The sequence below is a fragment of the Neophocaena asiaeorientalis genome, unplaced genomic scaffold (genome assembly GCF_003031525.2).
Source record: "Neophocaena asiaeorientalis asiaeorientalis breed wild unplaced genomic scaffold, Neophocaena_asiaeorientalis_V1.1 scaffold98, whole genome shotgun sequence".
NCBI classification, from domain to species: domain Eukaryota; kingdom Metazoa; phylum Chordata; class Mammalia; order Artiodactyla; family Phocoenidae; genus Neophocaena; species Neophocaena asiaeorientalis.
In genome coordinates, this window is record NW_020172459.1 from 1,297,902 (window position 1) to 1,320,748 (window position 22,847).

General features: G+C 40.1%; 1 protein-coding gene across 1 annotated transcript in view; it reads right to left on the bottom strand.

Moving 5' to 3' along the window:
• Window positions 1–22,847, bottom strand: part of UGGT1 (UDP-glucose glycoprotein glucosyltransferase 1) — a 120,644-nt gene that overhangs the window by 10,677 nt on the left and 87,120 nt on the right. Inside the window, exons 26-38 of the mRNA XM_024738001.1 lie at window positions 21,109–21,204; window positions 16,937–17,039; window positions 15,795–15,874; window positions 14,205–14,394; window positions 9,625–9,783; window positions 8,991–9,076; window positions 7,164–7,248; window positions 5,941–6,029; window positions 5,304–5,408; window positions 3,975–4,059; window positions 2,782–2,964; window positions 1,514–1,674; window positions 349–463 (exon numbers count right to left, since the gene is read on the bottom strand). Coding sequence (XP_024593769.1) covers window positions 349–463; window positions 1,514–1,674; window positions 2,782–2,964; window positions 3,975–4,059; window positions 5,304–5,408; window positions 5,941–6,029; window positions 7,164–7,248; window positions 8,991–9,076; window positions 9,625–9,783; window positions 14,205–14,394; window positions 15,795–15,874; window positions 16,937–17,039; window positions 21,109–21,204 — 1,537 coding nt within the window. The remainder of the gene's footprint in view (window positions 1–348; window positions 464–1,513; window positions 1,675–2,781; window positions 2,965–3,974; window positions 4,060–5,303; window positions 5,409–5,940; window positions 6,030–7,163; window positions 7,249–8,990; window positions 9,077–9,624; window positions 9,784–14,204; window positions 14,395–15,794; window positions 15,875–16,936; window positions 17,040–21,108; window positions 21,205–22,847) is intronic.

Consider the following 22,847-nt stretch of genomic DNA (forward strand, 5'->3'; position numbering starts at 1 on the left):
AGTTAGTTCCTAAAGAAGAGAAATACACTGACCCTAGTAGGCAGAGAAACAAATCGATCAGATTAGCTGGGTACAAAACGAAAAGATAAGGTAATGGTTCTGAGTGGCAGTGTCCTCCTTCTATCTCCCTCCCCAAACCAACCTCAGGCCCATGACATTTTTCACCATTATGTCCTCTCTTGAGGACAGATAAAAATGTCACACACACACACACACACAAATTCCTTTCCATGGAGACATAAAACACTGTCCCAACAGAGAAGTGAGAAGCAAATACTACACTTCATTTTCCGACACAACATTGTATACCCATCACTGAAACGGTTAACCAAAACAATGGCCACTTACTTGATCAAGATTTGAAAGGCTGTTAGGATCCTGACTCAGACCTTGGTACTGTCCCCTGAGTCTGTCACCAGCAGCTATTTTCCTAAACTTCTTCAGATCCACGACATACAATGCACTGGACAGAGAAAATCCATTTGTTATAACCATGGATTATCGCAGGAAAAGTAACCACACTGATTAATGGAACAGATCACTAGGCAAACATTCTGGCTTCTCTTTGAAAAGGTAAGCTGAGGTCTACAGTGGAGCCCAGAGTCAGTCTGTGCTACTTCAAAGATGGCTAAGGAAGTTATTACAAAATCCATATTCTGGTACCACAAGCTCACTTTGTCACTGTTCTTTAAGTAACTGCCTTCCAAAGGAAATCATCTCTGACAAAAGATTCCTAGCAAGTGTCAGCAGATTTGGTAATAAAGACTGATAACCATTAGTTGAAGATATCCTGATGATGTCTTAAATGTTATAGGAAAAGAAAAAACACCCAAGTGTTACAGTTCTTTTGGACCAAGAACATAAAGTACAATACTGAAATCACCACACCCCAACATTTATCTCTACACATGCTGCTTCCTACATATCCCCCTACTCTCTAAATCACACTCTGCCCAGAGAAGATAATGTAGAAAAGCAACAAATGCCCAACAGACACATTCACTGTTTAACCTAGGAGTTCTAGGAATTTGTCCTACAGATATACTTGAAATATACACAATTATGTATTTAATTATTCACTACAACATTGTACGTCATAGGGAGACCATAAATAATATATATACTGGAATAATATGTTGATGTAAAAAGGAAAAAGGTCTCTCTCCACATGTGGATATAAAGTCTACTAGAGACATCAAGTAAAAAAAGCAAGGCACAAAACTATAAATAGGATAGTATATATTTTGTGTAAAAAAGAAGTCACAGTTGTTTACCTAAGAATTAAGAAAGTCTGGAAGGACACACAGTAAATTAATAGAGGATTTTATCTGTTGTGGGAGTGGGAACTGGGAAGAAGGGAGACAGAATGGGGAAGGTTTCTTTTCACTGTGTATTGTTTATAATTTTTATTTCTGAACCACATTAATGTATTACCTATTCATAACTTTAAACATACAAAATTACTTATAAAGAACATCAAACAACAGCATTAGAAGCACTCCTTCTTTGGCACCTGATATGATACTTCCGCCCGGATAAGTGACTGGCCCAGTAGCCTGACTTCCAGAACCTGTAGCCGTCCATCTCCCTGCGGCTGTCACAGAAAGGAGTGTAACCATAGGGAGCACCGTCCAAACTGAAATCTCGCAGCTCTTTCAAATCTGTTCGCACAATCTGAAGAAGAGAGGATCACAGTCACGTTAAACAACCATGCAGACAACAGGGTCCAGGAGATACAGCAGGGAGCTCAGGGCTCAGCGGCACAGGCAGGAGACCCGGCTCGAGCCTCGCTTCCTCCACTGATTAGGCTGACCGCCCTCACTAGCATGTCAAGACGCTTAGCCTGGTGCTTGGCACAAAGTATTTCCAAGCATTCAAAAAAAAAAGCAGAAATAAAACAAATTCATAATTGCTACATTGCCCAGCCTCTCTGTGACTCAGTTTCCTCATCTAAAATGGAGACCTCACAGGGCTGTTGGGAGGATTACATGAACTAACGGGGAACGATGGGGAATGACGCCTGGCACACAGTAAGTGCTCAGCAAGGATTAAGTGTGATTATATTAGAACTAGGAAAGCGTGCTTCAGGTTGAGCCAGTTGCGATATAAGTGAGCCAGAGGGGGCAGAATTCCCAAGAGCTGGATGAAGCTCTGTCCAAATGACTTGCACACATTACATCACTTCCATTCAGATGAGGAACTCAGGTTTCAGCCAGCTCAGGATAAGGAGAAAGGCTGTAGGGTAGAAGTACATTTACACTTTTTGAGTTTGTATGCTCTAAAATTTCTAAAATTAGAAATCTTAATTTTCTAAAATGAAGTGTGTTCCTTTTAATTAAGTCAAATCTTGACAGCAGGATGACCTTCTGAAGAGTTCCACATTATCAAGACTACCTACTTGCACTTCCTCTCGCTTACCCTTGTCAATAACTCCTAGCTTTTGAGCAAATAATTGGAGATGATGGCAAGCACTGTGCTAAACTGATGAATTTTCCAATTGTTAGTTTGTATGTTAAATGAACTAAATTTAAGATACAAAACTGCATACACAATGCAATCACAACTGTGTAAAAGAGGCAACAGGAACAAAGATGAAAAGGAGATATGTCGAATACAAATTTTAAAAGTGATCACATCTGGGTGACACATTTCCACATACTCTAAATAATGTAAACTAAGCATGTATTTTTCCATAATTGGAAAGATAAAATCATTTAAAAAAGGAAAGGAAGTCCAATGCCTTTAATACAAACTGCTGAAGCGCAGTCGCTAAGAGCTTACCTGATCGGCATCCACAAACAGGAACTTGTCAACAACCAGCGGGAAGAGCACATCCAGGAAGAGGATCTTGTAACCCCAGATGATGCGCTGTTTCTCAGTCTGCTGATGAAGCCACCGGGGCCATTTGTACTGAACAAGCTCATACTGAAAATTGTATTTGTTTGCCATGTAAGGTATAAACTCCTATTTTGAGATACAGGGAACAACAATCATTTACTTTGATTAAGAAAAACAAGTAAGTCAACCAAGCACGATTGTGGCACAAGTAAAACACATTTACCATATCAGTGCTCTAACGAAGAAATGTGACCCTGACTCACTCGTGACTACATAAAAGAATACATATAAACTTTTGTCAAATCCCCATTTTTTATGGCTTCTAATCACCACATGAGATGACAGAAATCTTTAAGTGAAGGCTTTTAGATAATTAATTTGTGTATGTGTGTCTGTGTGTTTAAGGGAAATGGACTTTATCTGTCGAAACTTGATTTCGGTAGGACATTTTTTTGAGCTTGATTTTAAGCCTTTCTCACCACTAGGTCTAGCCCGGGGAATGACACAGCAAACCCAAGTACTCTGAACAAGGTTGCTGCCATTAAGTCTTTCAGATTCTACATGTAAGTACTTTCAGGGGACCAGAAGTGAATCACTTCTCTCGGAGAGATATTACTGAGTACATTAAAAGCTGCTTGAAGAAGAACAACAACAAAGATGCAAATAAATCAATTTAGATGACAAATACTAACTGATATAAAGCGGAAAACTTTCCAAGCGTGTTTGTGTTTTGCACAGATGATCCTTTACTTCCACAGATCACTGGGTAGTTGTTCATGACAGAACTAACCATCCTTCTCACTGGAAACCTGTACTGTGCTTTCTAATTAAACAAGGACATGCACGCTCAGAGGAGGAATGTTACTCCATGAAAACAAAAGATACAGACTCTCCTCCTATGTTACCCAAGCTTCAAATAAGTCATAATTTTGTGTTCAGTTTTATAACAACTATTCCCCCCAAACAGACCAGTCTGGAAGAATAATCAACATTGAATTATATGGGTCAATCAGGGTAACCAAATACAAGGAAAATTTTTAAATCATACACATAACGTAGAAGTAGCAAAAAGTATATCACACTGTACGTATGTCCTTACTAGGAATGTTTTCCTTTTCAAAGCCTGAGAAACAAACCTTAAACGTGGGGGACAAGTAATTCTTCAAGAACCAGAATTTCACAGGAGTCTTGGTATTCTTCAGTACTGATAGCATCATTATGCTGTCAAACAAAAGCAAATAATAATAACAATTGTCCAAATCTTTTCAATCTCAACAAAACCAAGGAGAGTCCATCAAGAGACCACTCAGTGTTCTTTGTGGCAGAGCTAAACTGGTGGCTCAATTAGGCAAAGAGAGACCCTGAGTAGGGGACAATGGAAAACTGCCCTTATTCATCTTTACAGTGTTATCACTGGATGGGAAAGAAGGAATACTTATTACCTATAGTAATATACCAAACTGATAGAGGCACATGTTTTGATTACGTTACAGCTTTAAATAAACTGCTTCATGAACTGACACGTTAGTTAGGGTACAAATGTATCCTGGAGGCTGTGCTTAGCTAACGACATCACCCTAAAAAGAAGGTGGAAAAGCCCGGTGGCTCTGCGTCACGGCACTGCCCCCCACGGCCTGGACGAGGCCTGCCAGGGAGGAGAGCGGGGCGAGGTAAGGGGACGGGCAAGTGGTTACAGCTTCAGGATTCCCTACTTTGGAAACAAACAAAAGCAAATTTTGAGTCAAGGAATTTAATTAAATTCAGTTGTTATTGACATCTGACATTACTATTCTAGGTCAGATATTATTTCTTGGGAATATGAGGGCTAAACATGAGTAAAATGACATCTTGACTAGATTTGTAGTGGAAAATTACAAGGAAAAAGAACCCTGGCATTAGGAAAGTTACTCTCAGGCAAAGGCCTTCCTGACCACTGACAACAAGACGCCCTGAGGGCCTTCCCCCTGGCGACGGCTGTGTCAACCAGCCCAAGCCTGTGCCTCTCCTCCACTCTGGCTGTGTGACCTCAGGCGAATCCTTCCACCCTCTGAATCTCAGCCTGTCTATAAAACGGAATTAAGATCCCTCCTGGCTCTAACATCCTATGAATCTTCAGAAGGCAGGTCCATGGCCCTATTCCACCTCTAATCTCTGTGTTAACCTCCTAATTTCCGGTTTAAGCGATGCTTGGTGGACAATTAAACACCACTCCTTATGATGTGTGCACAGTGATACTGAAACATGTTTAGAGCCTTGTAATAGGTACACAGATGCATTTAGCTCCCCTTCATGAGGCTGGCTGGATCAAAACAAATACAATTATATATGGTAATCTAGTCACAATCCTTAGAGTGTGTCAAATACACAGAAGTATAACAGGCAGAATCCCATAAAACACGTACTCCCTAAATAAGAATCCCGTAACAAATTCATGCACACATTCTGAAATAACCAACATGACTGACCGAAGAAATCTTTCATAGAGATGACCAGATGCGACAGAGAAAATATTAATGATGTCATCTTTCTCTTGTTTCACTTCCTCAGTCTTCTGTCCTCCTGTAAAGCCCCTGTAACAAGAAAGGTAAAAACAAGAACACTTGAAACACTGGTACAGACACACTGCCCTTTAAGCGGAGAGGGAAGGAGACGGTGCTTCCCCATCCCTGTTCCTTCCCGAGAGCGCAAGGCCCGCAAAAGCAGCCCACAGGACAAGAGGTGGGGATGGCTGCCCAACGAGAGGGAGGCTGCCCACAGGGCCTCGTGTAGCTTCAGGAGAAGACTGGACACAGGCTAGTCCACAGAATGCAAGACATACAATGGAAGGTTAACTGAGCAATTACCACTCAGCTCTCCAAATAGCAGACAAAATCCAACAGCAGTCAAGAACTAGGGCACAGAAGTAACCCCACCATGAGGGGACGATAACCTCTTTCAGTTAATCAGTGGGGAACACTCATCTACTCTAAGTACAAGTGCAAGATTGCACAGAGCAGAATCTGAAAAGCCCAAACAGGATTATTATACTCAAGAGAAGGGAGGGATGGTGCTTATATATCAGTTTTTCCTTAAAAACATTATTTCTTTATGATGCCAGTGTACCATTTGAAGGAGTCCCAAAATCCAGATTCATTCTCATTAGTTCCGTCGCTCAGCAAGTCTTCATTCACCATGTCTGCCTTCTTCTGAACCTGCAATCAGTCACACGTGATGGATCTGATTCCCCCTACTGGGTCTAATAGGCATTAGATGATCTTCACCGGACGTACACTGTGAACACTGTCAGCACTAGGGAGGGAATGATCCCGCCAGCAGGTACAATCCGCCCCGAGTCCAGACGTATTCAACAAACTGTGCTCATCATATCACATGAAAATCTTGAGTGAGGAGATAGCAACCTCTTTTAATTAGACAATAACTGTTTTCGGTTTGAAAAACGGGCAGAGAACCTTATGGTCTGAGTAAAATCAGAAGCACAATTCAGCACGCTAACCGCTAGTTCTAGGGAAAGAGGGCAGCACACACGAGCTCTATCTGTCAGGAAGGAGTCATCTCACGTGACAGCCTTGTACCAGGGCTGACTAGTACAAACAGGGGTCGAATCTTCTCGACAGCACAGGGATCATTTTTCTGCTCAACCGTGTGCCGTCTGCGTTCAGTTTTACTGTGTATAATGATTATTTATCCCATAATACCTTTTACTTGAATTTAAGGCACTAGGAACTTCAAAATTCTGAGAACAGAAAGCAGAAGTGCAAAGAAATTAAATAACGCTACCATTTATTACTGGTGTTGAAATTCTCATTGGCATTCTTTCCAGTCTTCTGAGAATAAAATCATGAATAATAATGTGAACTGTGGCTGTACAAGCAAGCAGTATCTATGAAATCATCTGATGTAAAACGAGACTTGTACTGCTCACTGAGATAACCCAAAAGGTGCAATCTCTCAGGTGAAGAAAGCCACAAACTCATATTTAAAAAAGACATTTTGCATTTCAAGCGCACTCCTATAAACGCTACAGTAAAATTCCAAAGGTGAATTAAAGTCTTGGGCTGGTTTCTTTCTTTTTCCTTCAGCTTTACTGAGATGTAATGAACAAGTAACACTTGTAAATTTAAGGTATACAACGTGATGACTTGGTATAGGTATATATTGTGAATATATAATAACAGCACAATTTCTGGAGTTAACACATTCCATCACCTCACATAGTTTGGGGCTGGTTTCAAGATACGTATTTTTACATAACAGCTACTAAATACCAAGTTACTGCTACTTTCACTAACTTTAATAGAGTGGCTGCCTTAATATACCAAACTCACCTTCACTTTAATGATTTTGCTTTTGAAGTTGCTGAGGACAACAACAACTTCAGCGGCATCAGGTGGAGAATCTGTACCGTCGTGACTTAGAAAAGGAAGGAAGGAAGGAAAGATGGATGTCACAAACCACAGGCCTCAAAATGCAGTAAATGGTCTGATATCAACCCCCCATATCTGTCCATCGTCTTTATGTGATTTCTGAACAAATTATTTTCTCACAATCTGCAGGAAACCCCTTCAAAGCTACGCAGAAGCACTTGTCAAAATCTCTATCCTTACACGTTGAGTGTGCCAATCGGTCACAGCCCAAACGTCCTTCTTGAGTCCCTCTTCGAATGACCTTCCATAGAGTGAGAGGCTCCCGGTGCTGGCAAGCACATCGTGAGCACGGAACCACTGTCTGTGTTCACGAGGTCTGAGCCAAGCACGGCGCCCTTCGATAAAGGAGCGCCTGGGGGCCTGGGTCCCCGCACCGTCCCCGGAAACGCATCACTACTGCTCTGTAATGGACAAGCAGCAAGACATGGCTCTACTTCAGAGTTCTGTAAACGCTTCTACTCTGTCCTTCCTGGAGGCACACAGCCAAGCCTAGGCCCTGCACTCAATCTGGCGCCCATCCTCTGGAGGAAGAACTCTAACGAGCTCTGTCTGCAAGCAGACAGGGCAGAGGAGGAAAAACTGAAAACAGTATTTCCCTACTAATCAACTGTAATGCCTAAAATTACCAGTCACCAAATTTTAAGGTGATAACTACAGAAAGCCACGATAGAATAAGAATTCACTGGATTCACTGTCATCCAGCAGAGAGCAAAGTTCTCAGGCAAAGGTGAGGTCCTGACAGGGAGCATGAAACATTCCAGAGCCTGGGAAGCAAAGGAGGAAGAGGGCCCGCGACTGTGAGGTGCTGGCCACCGTAGGAGGCCTGGCCAGGAAAAGGGCACACAGCAGGGACGGAGTTTAGAAAGACAACACATAAGCTTTTGGGGAAAACATTAATAGGCGAAAACCCTACTATGTACAATGAAGATTTTACTATAATACAAAAATCTTCTACTTCCTTGGTAAGAAATATGCAGAAATCCACAAAGCTTTCATGTGGGTCAGTAAAGACTATGAAGCTACAATGAAGACACAACAGGATGATGTTTTCAAATAAACTCTAATGGAAACCATTCCCGAAATGAATTGGCAAGAAGTCTTCTCACATAGCTTAATACTAATTTAAATTGTGTTAAGCAGAATTTAGATCACACCTTTTTAAAAGGCAGTGTAATTTTTTTAAACTAAGAGTCACTTGTAGCAAATTTTAAAGCAAAAAGCAGGCTACCGACGATGCTCTGGGAGTACCTTCTGTACCACCTCAGACCTGGAAAGACAAGTGCTCGCACCAAGGTTCCATGGCCAAAGCTTACATGTCTTGTCAATCTGCAACTCACTCAGGGTAGAGAAATATACTATCCAGAGTTGAAAAGTCTGACTGTTCTTCATTTCTTTTCTCCTTTCTTGAAATGACTCACTTTCTCATCTGCCTACGGTTTTCATCACAGTGACAGAATGATTTCATCCTGGGATACTGTTAGCACGAAAGAATGACCGAAGAGTCAAACTTGACTATATATATTGTTAGTATTTACACTGCTTGTCATCCAATTATACCCTGACAAGTCTCCCACATTTAATTTCCTAGAAAAGCACCGTTTCATCACACATACAACTGCAAATTAAATTCTTATTGCCTGGGTAATTGCCAGTGTAGTATTCAATTCAAGCTGATTCTCATTGCAGAATGTTATAAAAAAAAAATGTACCTTCATCATTTAATCCTACCTGTAGATTCTATAAATGTCTTCAGAACGTCCCTTCCTTAGTCTGAGAATCCAAGCTCCTGGGTTGGCTTTTAACTGAAAATAACCCTAGGACAAGAAGACAAGACAAATTTTAGCGCTCTTAAAAACATCAAAATGCTGTTTCTGAGGGACAGTTATTTCTTTTTCTGAAATATCAGTCCCCTTTATTTTAAATAAGATGGTTAACAAACGAATGCAACTCTTAAAATCTACAAATTAGAAACACTAGCAAAATACTGGCCCGTCAAGCCAAGAAGCCTGCCCTTTAGCTGTACTTCAGTGAAGAAGCAACACATGATGTGTGAATAAGCTTCAAATCTCAAAAGGAAAAAAGAGAAAGAAGGGGAAAACGCTGTCGGCTCATAAGCAATACTTTTTCAGGAGCCAATCTGGTTAGAGTAGAATATTCTAGCATGTTTTCTTTTAAGTTGTCTTAAAAGAAAAAGTTTTTTAAGTTGTCTTAAAAAGAAAAAGAAAGTTGTCTTAAAAAGAAAAATTCAGTCCATCATGAATTTTAATCTCCCTCATGTTCAGAATGCTAATTGCTCTATCATAAATCGCAGTGCCCCAATTAACATGACTGAGTATCACCACCGGATGTACTGATTGTTTACCAGATTAGCCATAACAATAGTGTCCACGATGACTGGCTGGGCTGAAGTTCCTAAGGTAAACTGCAGTCCCCGTGGGGGCTGGCCGGTGGTGATGTCATAGCAGTGACCTTCCAGTAACAGGTACTCCAGCTCATACTCAGCAGCCACTACGCTGTCCACCTGCAATATCAAAATTAAATCACTTGAAGACCACTCAGCATGAAAAAGAAACAAAGTACTGATACATGCAACAACATGGATGAATCTGAAATGCATTATGCAAAGTGAATGAAACCAGACATAAAGGGCAACATACCATATGATCACATTTATGAAAAATTCAGTAAGAGGCAAAACTATAGGGATAAAAAGCAGATCAGCTGTTGCCTGGGGCCAGGGGGAGGAGGAGGGGTTACCTGCAAAGGGGCATGACAGAACCTTTTGGAGTGACGGACATGCTCTGTATCTTGATTGTGCTGGTAGTTAACAAGAGTATACAATTTTAGAAACTACGATGGGTTGGAAGGAGAGTCAGGAAAAAGGACACAGAAAAAAACAATAAGGAGATTATTCCAAAAGTACAGAGAGGATAAGATGCTAATCTACAAGAGGAGTGCTGGGAAAAAAGCATGTAAGGTAAAACTGCCAAATGAATGAACAGATCTAAGAGCAAATAATGGAGAAGATAGATAAAACAATCCTACAAGGATTAGCTCATATGAGAAAAGAGAGAAACAATGAGAAAGATCAGAAAAACATCAGAGAGCAATGCAAATTCATCTTGGCCTTTGGAATATAGCTGAAAATATTGCTATTCTAAATGCAAACGTCCAAGATGAATTTAATGGCTCCATAATGGCATAAAACCATTCACGTCCTGCACCGACTGCCTAAATTATTGCTAATTTCTTGCAGAAAACAGGATACAACTACAAAGTCTTAAGGCAGCTTGGCTTTAGCTAATTGAAGAGTTTCTACCCCAGGCTAGCTCAGGCTTGGTTTTATGACCCTACCTAACCCTAACAGTGAGCTACTTGGAGCTTAACATGTTACTGCAATGCTCCACATGCTCACGAGTCTCAGGCTCTGCATTTTCAATGGAGTGCAGAGAAACTGGAGGAAGCCTAAGAAAGAGGAGCAAAAACTCTGGGAGATACAGAAAAAACCTACTTTGTTTTTGTTTTGGGTTTTTTAAAAAAATATCTATTTATTTATTTGGCTGCACCTGGTCTTAGTTGCAGCATGCAAGATCTTCGTTGCGGCGTGTGGTAACTTCAGTTGCAGCAGGCGGGATCTTTTTTTTTTTTTTTAGTTGCGGCATGCAGGATCTAGTTCCCTGACCAAGGATCGAACCCGGGCCCCCTGCATTGGGAGCATGGAGTCTTAACCACTGGACCACCAGGGAAGGCCCCAGAAGAAACCTGCTTTGCATCTGATCTATACCTCTGTGCACTGTTCTTTAGTGCTTTGTGTGGTCTCTTCAACAAGAGTTGGTTCCTCCAGGGCTCCCTATTTGTTAAAAATATGGTGTGTACGTATGTACACATACACACGCACGTGCACACACACTCTCTTTCTCTCTCTCTCCCTGCCACCAACTTAGTACCTAAGGGTTTCTACTTAAAGAAACTAGAATTATTCAACCTCATGATAAGAGGGCTGCTAATTCCTTTGGTAACTATCTTCAAGTTTCCAGTCTCCCAATTCCCAAGAAGACAGAACCAGAAAACAGGCTTCAATTGTAATAAGAGATATTTAAGGCAGACACAGAGACAAATGTTGTTAAAAAGGAAGGAGGCTCTGAGGCACCATAAGCTCCCTGGAAGTAAAGACCATGTCTTTTAATTCCTCTGTTAATATACTCTAAGCTAGGTGTAGAGTGAGGGCTGGGAAGAGACATCAGTGAAATGAAATTGCACTATCTTTGAAAATGGATTAGGGAAAAAGGACCACTTACCTTAGAGACTTCAAATACAGTTATATGGAAATAAATGAAACAGAGAACAGAAAAACAATAAAGAAAAACCAATGAAACCAATGGCTGGTTCTTAACAAATATCAATGGACAAACTTTCAGCTAGACTGACCAGGAAAAAAAAAAGAGAAGAGCCAACTTACTGAAATCAGCAAGGATAAAGGAAACATCACTATTCAATAAAAAAGACTATAAGAAAATGCTATGAATAACTACATGCCAAAAAATTAGATAACCTAGATAGAATGGATAAATTCCTAAGAGACACAAACTTTGAAAACTGACTCAAGACAAAATAGAAAATCTAAACAGACCTACAACAAGAGATTGAATCAGTAATTAAAAAATTTTGCAGGGCTTCCCTGGTGGCGCAGTGGTTGAGGGTCCACCTGCTGATGCAGGGGACACGGGTTCGTGCCCCGGTCCGGGAAGATCCCACATGCTGCGGAGCATCTGGGCCCGTGAGCCATGGCCGCTGAGCCTGCGCGTCCGGAGCCTGTGCTCCGCGGCGACAGAGGCCACAACAGTGAGAGGCCCGCATACCACAAAAAAAATAATAATAATAATAAAAAAATAATAAAATAAATAAATTAATTAAAAAAAATTTTTTTCCAATCAGGCAAGAAAAGTATATAAAAGGCATCCAGATTGTAAAGAAAAAGTAAAACTTTATTTGCAGATGACATGATCTTATATAGGCTTGTATACTAAGAACTACAAAATATTGTTCAAAGAAATTAAAGACCTATATAAATGGAAAGACATCCCATTTTCATGGTTCAGAACACTTAATATTAAGATGGCAATCTTTCCAAATTCATCTAGGGATTTAATGCAATCCCTATTGAAATCCCAGCAGCCTCTTCTGCAGATATTAACAAGCGGATTCCAAAAGGCAAAGAACCCAGAATAGCCAAAACTATCTTGAAAAAGAAGAACACAACTGGAAAACTCACACTTCCTAATTTCAAAACTTACTACAAAGCTACAGTAAATAAGACAGTGTGGTACTGGCCTAAGGACAGACACAGAGACCAATGGAATAAAATTCAGAGCCCAGAATTAAACCTTCACATTTAGGGTTAACTGATTTCTGAAAAAGATGTAAAGACCATTCATTGGGGGAAAGAATAGGTTTTTAAAACAAATGGTGCTGGGGCAACTGGATATCTACATGCAAAGAATAAAGCTGGAACTCTGCCTCACACCATATACAAAGACTAACTCAAAATGAATCTAAGAAGTAAAATGTAAGAGTTTTAAACTGTGAAAGACCTAGAAGAAAACACTGGAGTAAATCTTTGTGACCTGGGATTAAGCAACAGTTTCTTAGATGTAACTCTGAAAGCACAAGCAACAAAAAATAGGTAAATTAGACTTCATGAAGATTAGAAACGTTTGTGCTTCAAAGGACGCCATCAAAAAACTGAAAAGACAACCTGTAAAATGGGAGAAAATATTTGTAAAGCATGTATCTGACAAGAGACTTGTAACCAGAATATATAAGGAACTCTTACAATTCAACAATTAAAAGACAAGCCAGGGCTTCCCTGGTGGTGCAGTGGTTGGGAGTCCACCTGCCGATGCAGGGGACACAGGTTCGTGCCCCGGTCCAGGAGGATCCCGCATGCCGGCCCATGGGCCATGACCGCTAAGCCTGTGCGTCCGGAGCCTGTGCTCCGCAGCGGGAGAGGCCACAGTGGGGAGAGGCCCACGTACCGCAAAAAAAAAAAAAAAAAAAAAAGACAAGCCAATTTTTAAAAATAGGCAAAGGATTTGAATAGACATTTCTCCAAAGAAGATATACAAATGGCCAATAAACACATGAAAAACTATTCAACATCATTTGTCATTAGGACAGGAATGAAAAATGATGCAGTCACTTTGGAAAACAGCTTGGTAATCCCTCAAAAAGTTAAACATAAAATTACCATATGATCCAGCAATCCCACTCCTAAGTATATACCCAAGAGAAATAAAAGCATATCTACGAAAACTTGTACACATATGCTCATAACAGCATTATTCATACTAGTAAAAAAGTAGAAACAACCCAAATGTTTATCAGTGACATATAAATAAATAAATAAATAATAAATAAAATGTGGTGTATCCATACAATGGAATACTATCTGGCAATAAAAAGGAGTGAAGTACTAATACATGCCAAAACACGAATGAACCTTGAAAATAATTTACGTGAAAGAAGCCAGTCACAAAATATATGACTCTATTTAGGTAAATGTAATAGAACAGGCAAATCCATAGAGAAAGAAAGTAGATTAGTGGTTGCCAGGGGCAAGGGGAATGGGGAGTGATTACTTATGGGTATGGAGTTTTTTTTAGGGGTGATGAAAATATTCTAAAATTAGACAGTGGTGATAGCTGCACAACTCTGTAAATATACTATAACTACTGAACTGTACACTTTACAAGGGTGAATTTTATGGTATGTGAATTAGATCTATTAGGCTGTTATTTATAAAATACAATTATACCTGAACACTACTGTCTCAGAAGCCACCTAGACTGTGATCCAGTCTGTTCAGTCAGAGACTACCACCACTACATCTTCAACAGGCTTTACAGTAGTGGTTAGACACTGGGAAGCAAAGATAATTCTTACCTCTTCTAAGTAAATGTTATCAAGGTCATATGGCGTTCTGACAGACTCTACCATCCAACTCTCAGGTGTGTTCAAGTTCAGAGTGAACAGAGGAGACTGTGGCATATCCAAAAATTTTGCTATTGGACCCTTAGCAAAGCTATTGTCCGAAGTAAAAGAAATCTCTGCTTCCAAGACATAACGGTAAAAGCTGAAATGGAAAAGAAAGATGTGAATTTTTTTTTCAATGCAACCACAGTCCTTGAGTTTATACGCATCCACACAGGTAAACAACTGGCTTAAGACAAATTGGATTTGGAAGGGCTTCCTTCCAGACTGAAAAAAGTGTTTCCAAAACTACCTCTTGACCTAAATGTACATCCTGTGGTTGTTGCAGATGGGAGAGGAGAGCAGGGGAGGTGGGGCTGGGAGGGGAGGTCCTTCCTTCCTGCCCTGTTGGGGGATAGGGGGATGGAGGCAGCCGCTGCTGGAGTCACAAGCATGTCCTGAGCACTTGCCTCCCCTGAGTGCTTGCCTCCCCTTGGTGAAAGAAACTCACTTTCCTCTCTCTCAAAAACAAAGTCCTAAATGGTGGCTGAGTTCTCGGGCACGCCCTGAAAACACTGTATGCAATCATTTAAACATTGCTCTTACCCGAGGATAATGGTGAAAGCTGGAACCCTTCCGTCACTTTCAAACACGGCTTCAATTCACTCAGAATCTAACCTATAGAGGCCAGCGCATTCGCAAGGTGGCAATTTACCACAGTCCCCAGATGTGCTACACTATTACTACTGACTGCTTTCCAGGTGACCTGTTTCACAAATGACCATTCCAAAGCTCACAGACTATGCAGATAAGCCTGCCTTCCTTTCACGATACATGCAAATGAACCACATACATTCCAACTTAGAAATGACTGCTCTTCTAAGAAGAAGAAGTATATAGACAAGTGTCTTTCTACACCACAGCACATTTTAACATAAATTTAATAGCTACATTGATTCAAATGTTTTTAGAGAATTATGTAATTCTGACCAAAACAAAAAAAAAGGAAAGAAAGCAAACCACAGGTGCAAGTGGCCTGGGTTAATTCCACTTTTTTTTTTTTTTGATTTTTGTCTGCGTTGGGTCTTCGTTGCTGCGCACGGGCTTTCTCTAGTTGCAACGAGTGGGGGCTGCTCTTCCTTGCGGTGCTCAGGCTTCTCATTGCGGTGGCTTCTCTTGTTGCGGAGCACGGGCTCTAGGCATGTGGGCTCAGTAGTTGTGGCTCAGGGGCTCTAGAGCACAGGCTTAGCTGCTCCGGGGCATGTGGGATATTCCCGGACCAGGGCTCGAACCCGTGACCCCTGCGTTGGCAGGCAGATTCTTAACCACTGCGCCACTAGGGAAGTCCCTAATTCCACCTTTAAATGCTCCCACGCTCACACTAAGTTCTTAGAACTTTTGATTAGTTCTTAGAAATTTAGGAAAACTGAACTTCAAAATAAGTGATTTTTTTCAAATATGAGGTCCATATATAAACCCATTTTGATCCTTGACATTCAATTTCAGCTTTCAGATTGAGTGTGATTTTTTCCAGGGGTTGATTTCTTAACCACTTTGTTTTACCTTTTTAAAGGCATGTCGGAAAGTTTAGATTGGCAGTTCATAAATACTCTTAGATTCATGTTGATCAGCTGAGTTAAAACCTGAAAGAGCAAACCAGATGACAAAACATAAAAATTGTCCCTACAAAGTGACTGACATTTGAGATACAATATTTACACTGTCTCTTCAGAAATGTATCGACACTAAGTTAGGAGAGAGAACATTTCTTAATATCTCAAGCAAAAATACAAAGATAATAAATGTCATAAAGTCTGCACTGGATAAATCCCTAGAAATCACAGCCCTAGCGCACAACCTAAATCACACATACATATCACGCAGACAAAAACAGGGGAAACAGGTCATTGCAAATAACTGCTCCCCACATATGTGAGGAAGCAAGACAGGCAATGGATATAGCTGTCTACATAAGGAAGAGTTTAAAGGTTCATCAGTGCAGCTTACAGACTATCATAGGAAAAAACACATACAAATACCCACAAAAAAGGTTAAGTGATTATATGCTTCAATAAAACTTAAAAAAAACACAACTCAAAAAAAAATTGAGGCAACTATATTTTTGGCAGAGTTCTTTTAAAATTTTTTAAGTTGCAATATCTTATAACATATCTAAAAGACATTCTGCAGGGAATTCCCTGGTGGTCCAGTGGTTAGGACTTGGTACTTTCATTATTGCCGAGGGCCCGGGTGCAATTCCTGGTCGGGGAACTAAGATCCCACAAGCCATGCGACGCAGCCCAAAAAAAAAAGACACATTACAAAAAAAAATGCTAGCTATAAGAAAGGAAAATGATAAAGCAGAATGCTTTTACCTTTTTACTCTTCGCCAATATAAAGTATGGCAAAAATAAATTTAATTCAAAGACATTTGCTCTGAATAAAGATAAATTTTTTTTCTTAGTTACATGAAGTAATCAACCAAACTTGTACCTACTTTCAGAGGTTATTAAATTGTTTTCAGAGCCATTACTAATCTTTATGAAAACATCTGCTCTGCCCAAGATGCCCTGTAGCACTTTCCAATGCCCTTTAAAGATAACTAAGGGAAAACGATGCTCGCAGAGAATCTCAGGGTATGGGACCACTTCCGGTAAATACGATGTGACACAGATGACGGGAACTGCCTCTGCAGCTGTCCCTACCAAAAGCAACGGGGCAAGTCTCTGCGCTTCTCTGGTGACAGGGTCAACGACGGCCACGACATCAAAGTACGTCTCCCCTTCCTTTGGCCTCAGTTTAATTGCACTACAGAGATCAAAAAGATAAAACATTAATCTGGAGGCAAAGAGGAAACAGTTGATTTCTTTGGGGGGGATGGGGTGGGGAGATGACACATCCAACACAACCAATCAGCCCTCTTAACATTTCAAAAAAACTTTAGATCTAAAACAATAAGGTTACATGGTGGTCAACTACATGATTACGTCTGCCACAAAGTTTGAAAACCCTCTAAAAGCTTCTGATGTTTGTTTTTGACAGTTACATTATGCCAATTTTTATTTCTTGGCAAAAAGGTTATGAGGAGAGAAGAAACTGACTTTTTTAAATAGTAAAAGGAGCATAAGAATATTACAAAAACTTGCGAAAGAGTGAAAAAGGAAATAAATAATCATAAAACCTCACCGTCCCAACTCAACCACTTTGTGGCATATTTCTACATAGTCTTCCTTAAATGCCTATGTAAAGATGAGATGCACCTACAGGATATCAGCAATTTTATAATGATTTCATTCCTTCCCCCAAAAGTTTCTTATAAAGATTTTTCCATGTTGTTATACATCAATATCCTGAATAAGAAATAATCTTCGATTTACCAAGTGAACCTGCTGTAGTTTACTCAAGCTATTCCTTATTGCTGGACATTTACTTACTTACTTACTTATTTATTTTTTAACATCTTTATTGGAGTATAATTGCTTTACAATGGTGTGTTAGTTTCTGCTGTATAACGAAGTGAATCAGCTATACATATACATATATCCCCATATCCCCTCCCTCTTGCGTCTCCCTCCCACCCTCCCTATCCCACCCCTCTAGGTGGACACAAAGCACCGAGCTGATCTCCCTGGGCTATGCGGCTGCTTCCCACTAGCTATCTGTTTTACATTTGGTAGTGTATATATGTCCATATTGCTGGACATTTAGGTGCCTTTCAACCTGTAAAGAACTTCTCACATCCAGTTTTTTTCACACTTGGAAATTTCTTGAGAATTAACATAGTCCTAGACATGAGATTACTGAGTCATAATGACACAAATATTTTTGTGGCTAGTATGTCTCATCAACCACATTTCCTGAAGAACTAAACAATTTTACAAGGCCAAGAAATGAACTTCACTACATCTTGTCAGCATTAAGTTATGCAATTTTTTGGTCTGTTCTTAGTTAAGTGAAAAAGGACAACTCCTAGGATTTCTGGGGAGAACATGCATTTCCCCACATGTAATTTCTAGTTACATGGCCTCCTTCTAAAGCCACTTTGACTTAGGTGGCTTAAGAGAAGCAGGAGCCTCTGATACATTTTAAAAAGGAATAAACTTGAAAGGATTTAAAAATACATCCAATTTTCCCAAAACATTAATTGCTTAATCAATGCTTATCTTTGTTTACTCTGAACACTATTTTAATGTGGTTTTGAAATTAATCACCACTTTTATGCAAAAACATTTACCCAGTGGGCTAAAAACAAAGTTCAAAACAGAACATAATAACTAATAAAACTGGGTAAACACAGTTTAAATGGTAATGAAGGTTATTTCAAATCTTAACTGTTTTGGAAATAACCGTCAGAATAGCTTTGTGACTGTACTGCAACACATGCTTTCAATTTGATATTGATAATTCCAGCTACCAATAATTATTCCAATACATTTTTTTCCCTCTAATACAGCTGTTCTCAAAGTGTGGCTCCAGACTAGCAGCATCAGCTTTACCCAGGAATTTGTAAAAAAAAAAACAAACAAAAAAAAACAAATTGTCAGGGCCCAACCCAGACTTACTGAACCAGCAACTCTGGGGGTAGGTCCAGCAATCTGCATTTCAACAAACTCTCTAAGTAAAAGCCAAACTATAAGAGCCTCTGCCGTCAGATAACTTGGACCTCCTGTGGTACTCTTATAATCTAGAAGGAAGAGCGCATTAGAGAACAGCATTATACAAACTCTCCCAAAGGCAACGAGAAGAGGGGTCCCAAACAGTCCTCTAGAGCACAGCGTGTGGGTCAGGCCCCTAAGCCTGGCTGGTTTGGGGTAGAGCTCTGTACGGCATACCCATGTCCTGAGCCAGTGCTCTAGGTGACCCACAACAGACATCCTCAGAAACGGACCCTGTAAGGTCTTTTAACCACCCCCGCATCTTTGCAGCAAAAAAGAGGGCAATTCAAACACCAAGAAAAGAGGAATATTGGTGTGGAAATAGAGAACAATGTAAACTGACAACACGATGTTTAAATACACTTGCTGTATTCATCAGAGAAAAGACCAGAATAAGGCTGAAAGTGACAGACACAGAAGCAACATTAGGGGAATCACCCACATTTTTGAGAGGTGAGTAGAGCAAACGTCAAGGAACGCAGCACTTCGCCAATCTTAAGGTATGCAGGAGTCACCTGGGGTATCCTGTTACAATGAAGATTCTGATTCGGGAGGTCTGGACTGCGGCCAGAAGACTCTGCCTTTCCAACAAGCTCACAGACAGTGCCCTGTTCCATGGACCACACTTTCAGGGAAAGTGTATACATAACCAGTAATTCAGACTTCTTGTTTCTTGCCTAAGTAAGAAACTTCTGACTTGAGTATAACAAACACGCATTTAACTAACACGACCCCAATAAAAATAACTTCTCTAATTGAAATTTGCATCATAATAGAATTTGTAACTAGGACATTTTAATTATATATGACTCATGGAGAAAACGATGTGCTAAATAGGGAAGAGGTCTAGCTCAGGTCTTGGCTATGACAGGCAAACAAGACGGCAGGTCAATTAGGAATGTTTCCTGTGGTAGCAACCAGACCATGTCACTTCCTGAAACCATACAGAGTAAAGAGAGGATGGTGCTAGTGGGTAAAATCCAACCAGGGTGATTATTAGCAAGGAGCCACAGCCAGTGAGAAAGGAGAGGATCTCCATTCTAGCCAGGAATCATTAGTTCAAATTTTATCCCCACAAGGACTGGCTGTGAGAAAGCACAGGTCAATTAAACCAAAGTCCAACTTACTCCAGACTAATTAAATCAGAGTCATAGCGGAGCAGGATGCAGGCTTCTGCATCTAGAGCCTCCCTGGTGATCCTAAGGTGCAATCAGGACATACACCTTCCTGGATACATCAACTGTAGACATTCTTCCTCAAGACAAGTTAACCTTAGGTCTAATCATGAGAAAACAACCCAGACTGTGGGACGTTCCACAAGACAACTGGCCTGGACTCTCAAAAAAGTCAATGTCATAAAAGACCAAAAAAACCCAAAAAACGAAAAAAAACACCCCCAAACTGTTCTGGCTTAGAAGAGACTAGGGACACAACAACTGACTGCAATGTGTGATCTGGACCAAACAAGCAAACAGCTGTAAAAAGTCATTACTGGGCATTGGAGAAATTTGAAAATGGACCGGTATTACATAATATTACTTTATCAAGGTTAAACTGCTGACGTATGCTTAACAGTACTATGGAGATACTCCTAGTACTCAGGAGACATATGCCGAAGAATTCAGGCATGATAAGTAATGATATCTGCGACGTACTTTCGAATGGTTCCCCCAAAACGTGAGTGCATGTATGTTTGGATGCAAGCATATACTATACACACACACGGATAACTGTGGCACAATGTCTACAGTTGGTGAAGCTAGATTAAAGATATTTGGGTATTCACTATAACAGACTTTCAACTATTCTCTAGGTTTGAAACTTTTCAAAATAAAAAACTGGAAAACAAAGGACAAGGACTTCCTTATAATGCTACGCTTATTTTTATTTTACTGAAAACAAGACAGTTTTCAATAAAAGATGAGACAAATGCTCTAACAACCTGTTTATTCTTTAATATCAGAAAATGACAACTGATCGGTTTCATTAAATGCTTTCTGTTTTCTTAAAGGGTATATTCAGAACCATTTCAGATTTATTTAGAAATAAATGTCAACTTTTATGCAACTGATATCTGTTACATGAGTTTTATATATGAATATATATAAAAACCACATGCCGAATTTTCCATTCCTGTAAGAGTCTGTATACACACTTTATATGGAAAAATAAAGGAGCTGAGGTAAAGGTAAATATACACAAATTCAGCATTGATTCTATACCTGTGTCTGTCTTCGAAAAACTGGTACTCGATTCTTGCATCTCCTTTTGGTTGAGCTGACAGGAGAGCATCCACCTTCATTACCAAGTCACTCGCCCTGAAAGATGTGGTTGGTGAAAATTTAGCATCTCTTTTACTGAAGGTTTTCCAATTGTTGCTGAACATAATATAATCAACCTAAGTACTGAATGCCAACAAGCTGGTCTGAAGAAAATAAAAGCTTTGTATCAGCTGGTATGAGAAAAAAGTACAGATTTGGTCACTGTTAAGTTTTACAGCCCTGGGGTAGTTGCTGATTTTTCCATATGTGAAATGGAGATAATGCCTACTTTGCATGGCTCTTGTAAATACTGCACTGGCGAAACATAGAAAATAAAGCACCTAGCTCAGGGCCTGGCCCATAACTCTCCCTCACCCTCTTCTAAATAACTTTATTACTTTTTATGGTCATCAGAGTAATAATTTACCGAAAAAGCATTCAGGAAAAAAATATAAGGAGAAAATGGAGATACACACAATAATAGCATATTCAAGAAATAAGTACTGATAACATTTTAGTTCATCATTCTTCCATATTTTAAAATATATACATCTACATACACAAAAGTGGTGCTATATTATTTGGTAACCTGATTTTTCATTTAATAATATATAATAAACATTTTGTTGGATAATAAGTATAGGGGTACATCAATATTTTCAATGACTGCATAATATTATGGATACATCATAATCTATTTCACTATTACAATCAACATCACGGTAAACAACTTAGAAAAGCATTTCCGCTTTCCCCGCCCCTCCTAACTTGATTTCTAAGCAAGGAAGATCTTGAACTAAATCATGAGACTGAAAAAATGCTCTAATCTGTTGAATTGAGGACTAAATTCCAAGAATGCTAAAATATATTTGAATATATTCGTGAATATATCTGAACTGGAATCAAGCCTATACATTCTCTCATCGAACCAAACAACTATATCAAATTATATCTTTTGATACGTCTCAATACTAACTCTGAATACATATAAAACAGGCCATTAGTTTCCTGTGATGTGTCAACGTTGTCACAAAATATGTCCAGGGATCCTTGGTTCTGTGAACTGGGATGATCGCCACGATCAAGGAGCCCACAGGTGAGCTCCGCAGGGCTGACGATGGCCTCTTGGCTGCAGGTCTGGGTTACGCATGAGGGCTGTGGCTGTCATGCACGACCAAGGTGGAGCAGCCCTGGCACTAATGAAAATCTTAGGCAAGCAAGGTTACTCTGAGAACCCTAGTAGTTTTAGCATCAATCTTCTGGCAGCCCCACAACTACCTTATTGCCCTAAATTCAACCAGGACAGACCCAGAGCCATCTCTGGTTGGTAAAAGGCCAAGTCTTCTATGCATAGTCTGGCAACTATATAGTCCACAAGGACTCCCAGGGCCTCCCCCGAAGCCTCCACAGAGACAGGGAGTGGTCCAAGGGACACCACACCAAACCTATGCCTATGACACAGTGGCTTCAAATCAGGGGGTACCTCCTGGCCTGCATCAGGGAAGTGTTTCCTAGGCTAAAACAAGGGGCATCACTCAACAACCAATGAGGTGGAAGGAAACCTCTTTATCTGTAGCCCCAGTTTGGGTGAGATGAAAAAAGATTCCTTTCCGTATCACACAAAACTTGGCAAAGAGATTACTTTCACAGCTATCAAAGTCAACGCTTCACTAAGACGTGCTTCTTGAACTCTGCAGCAT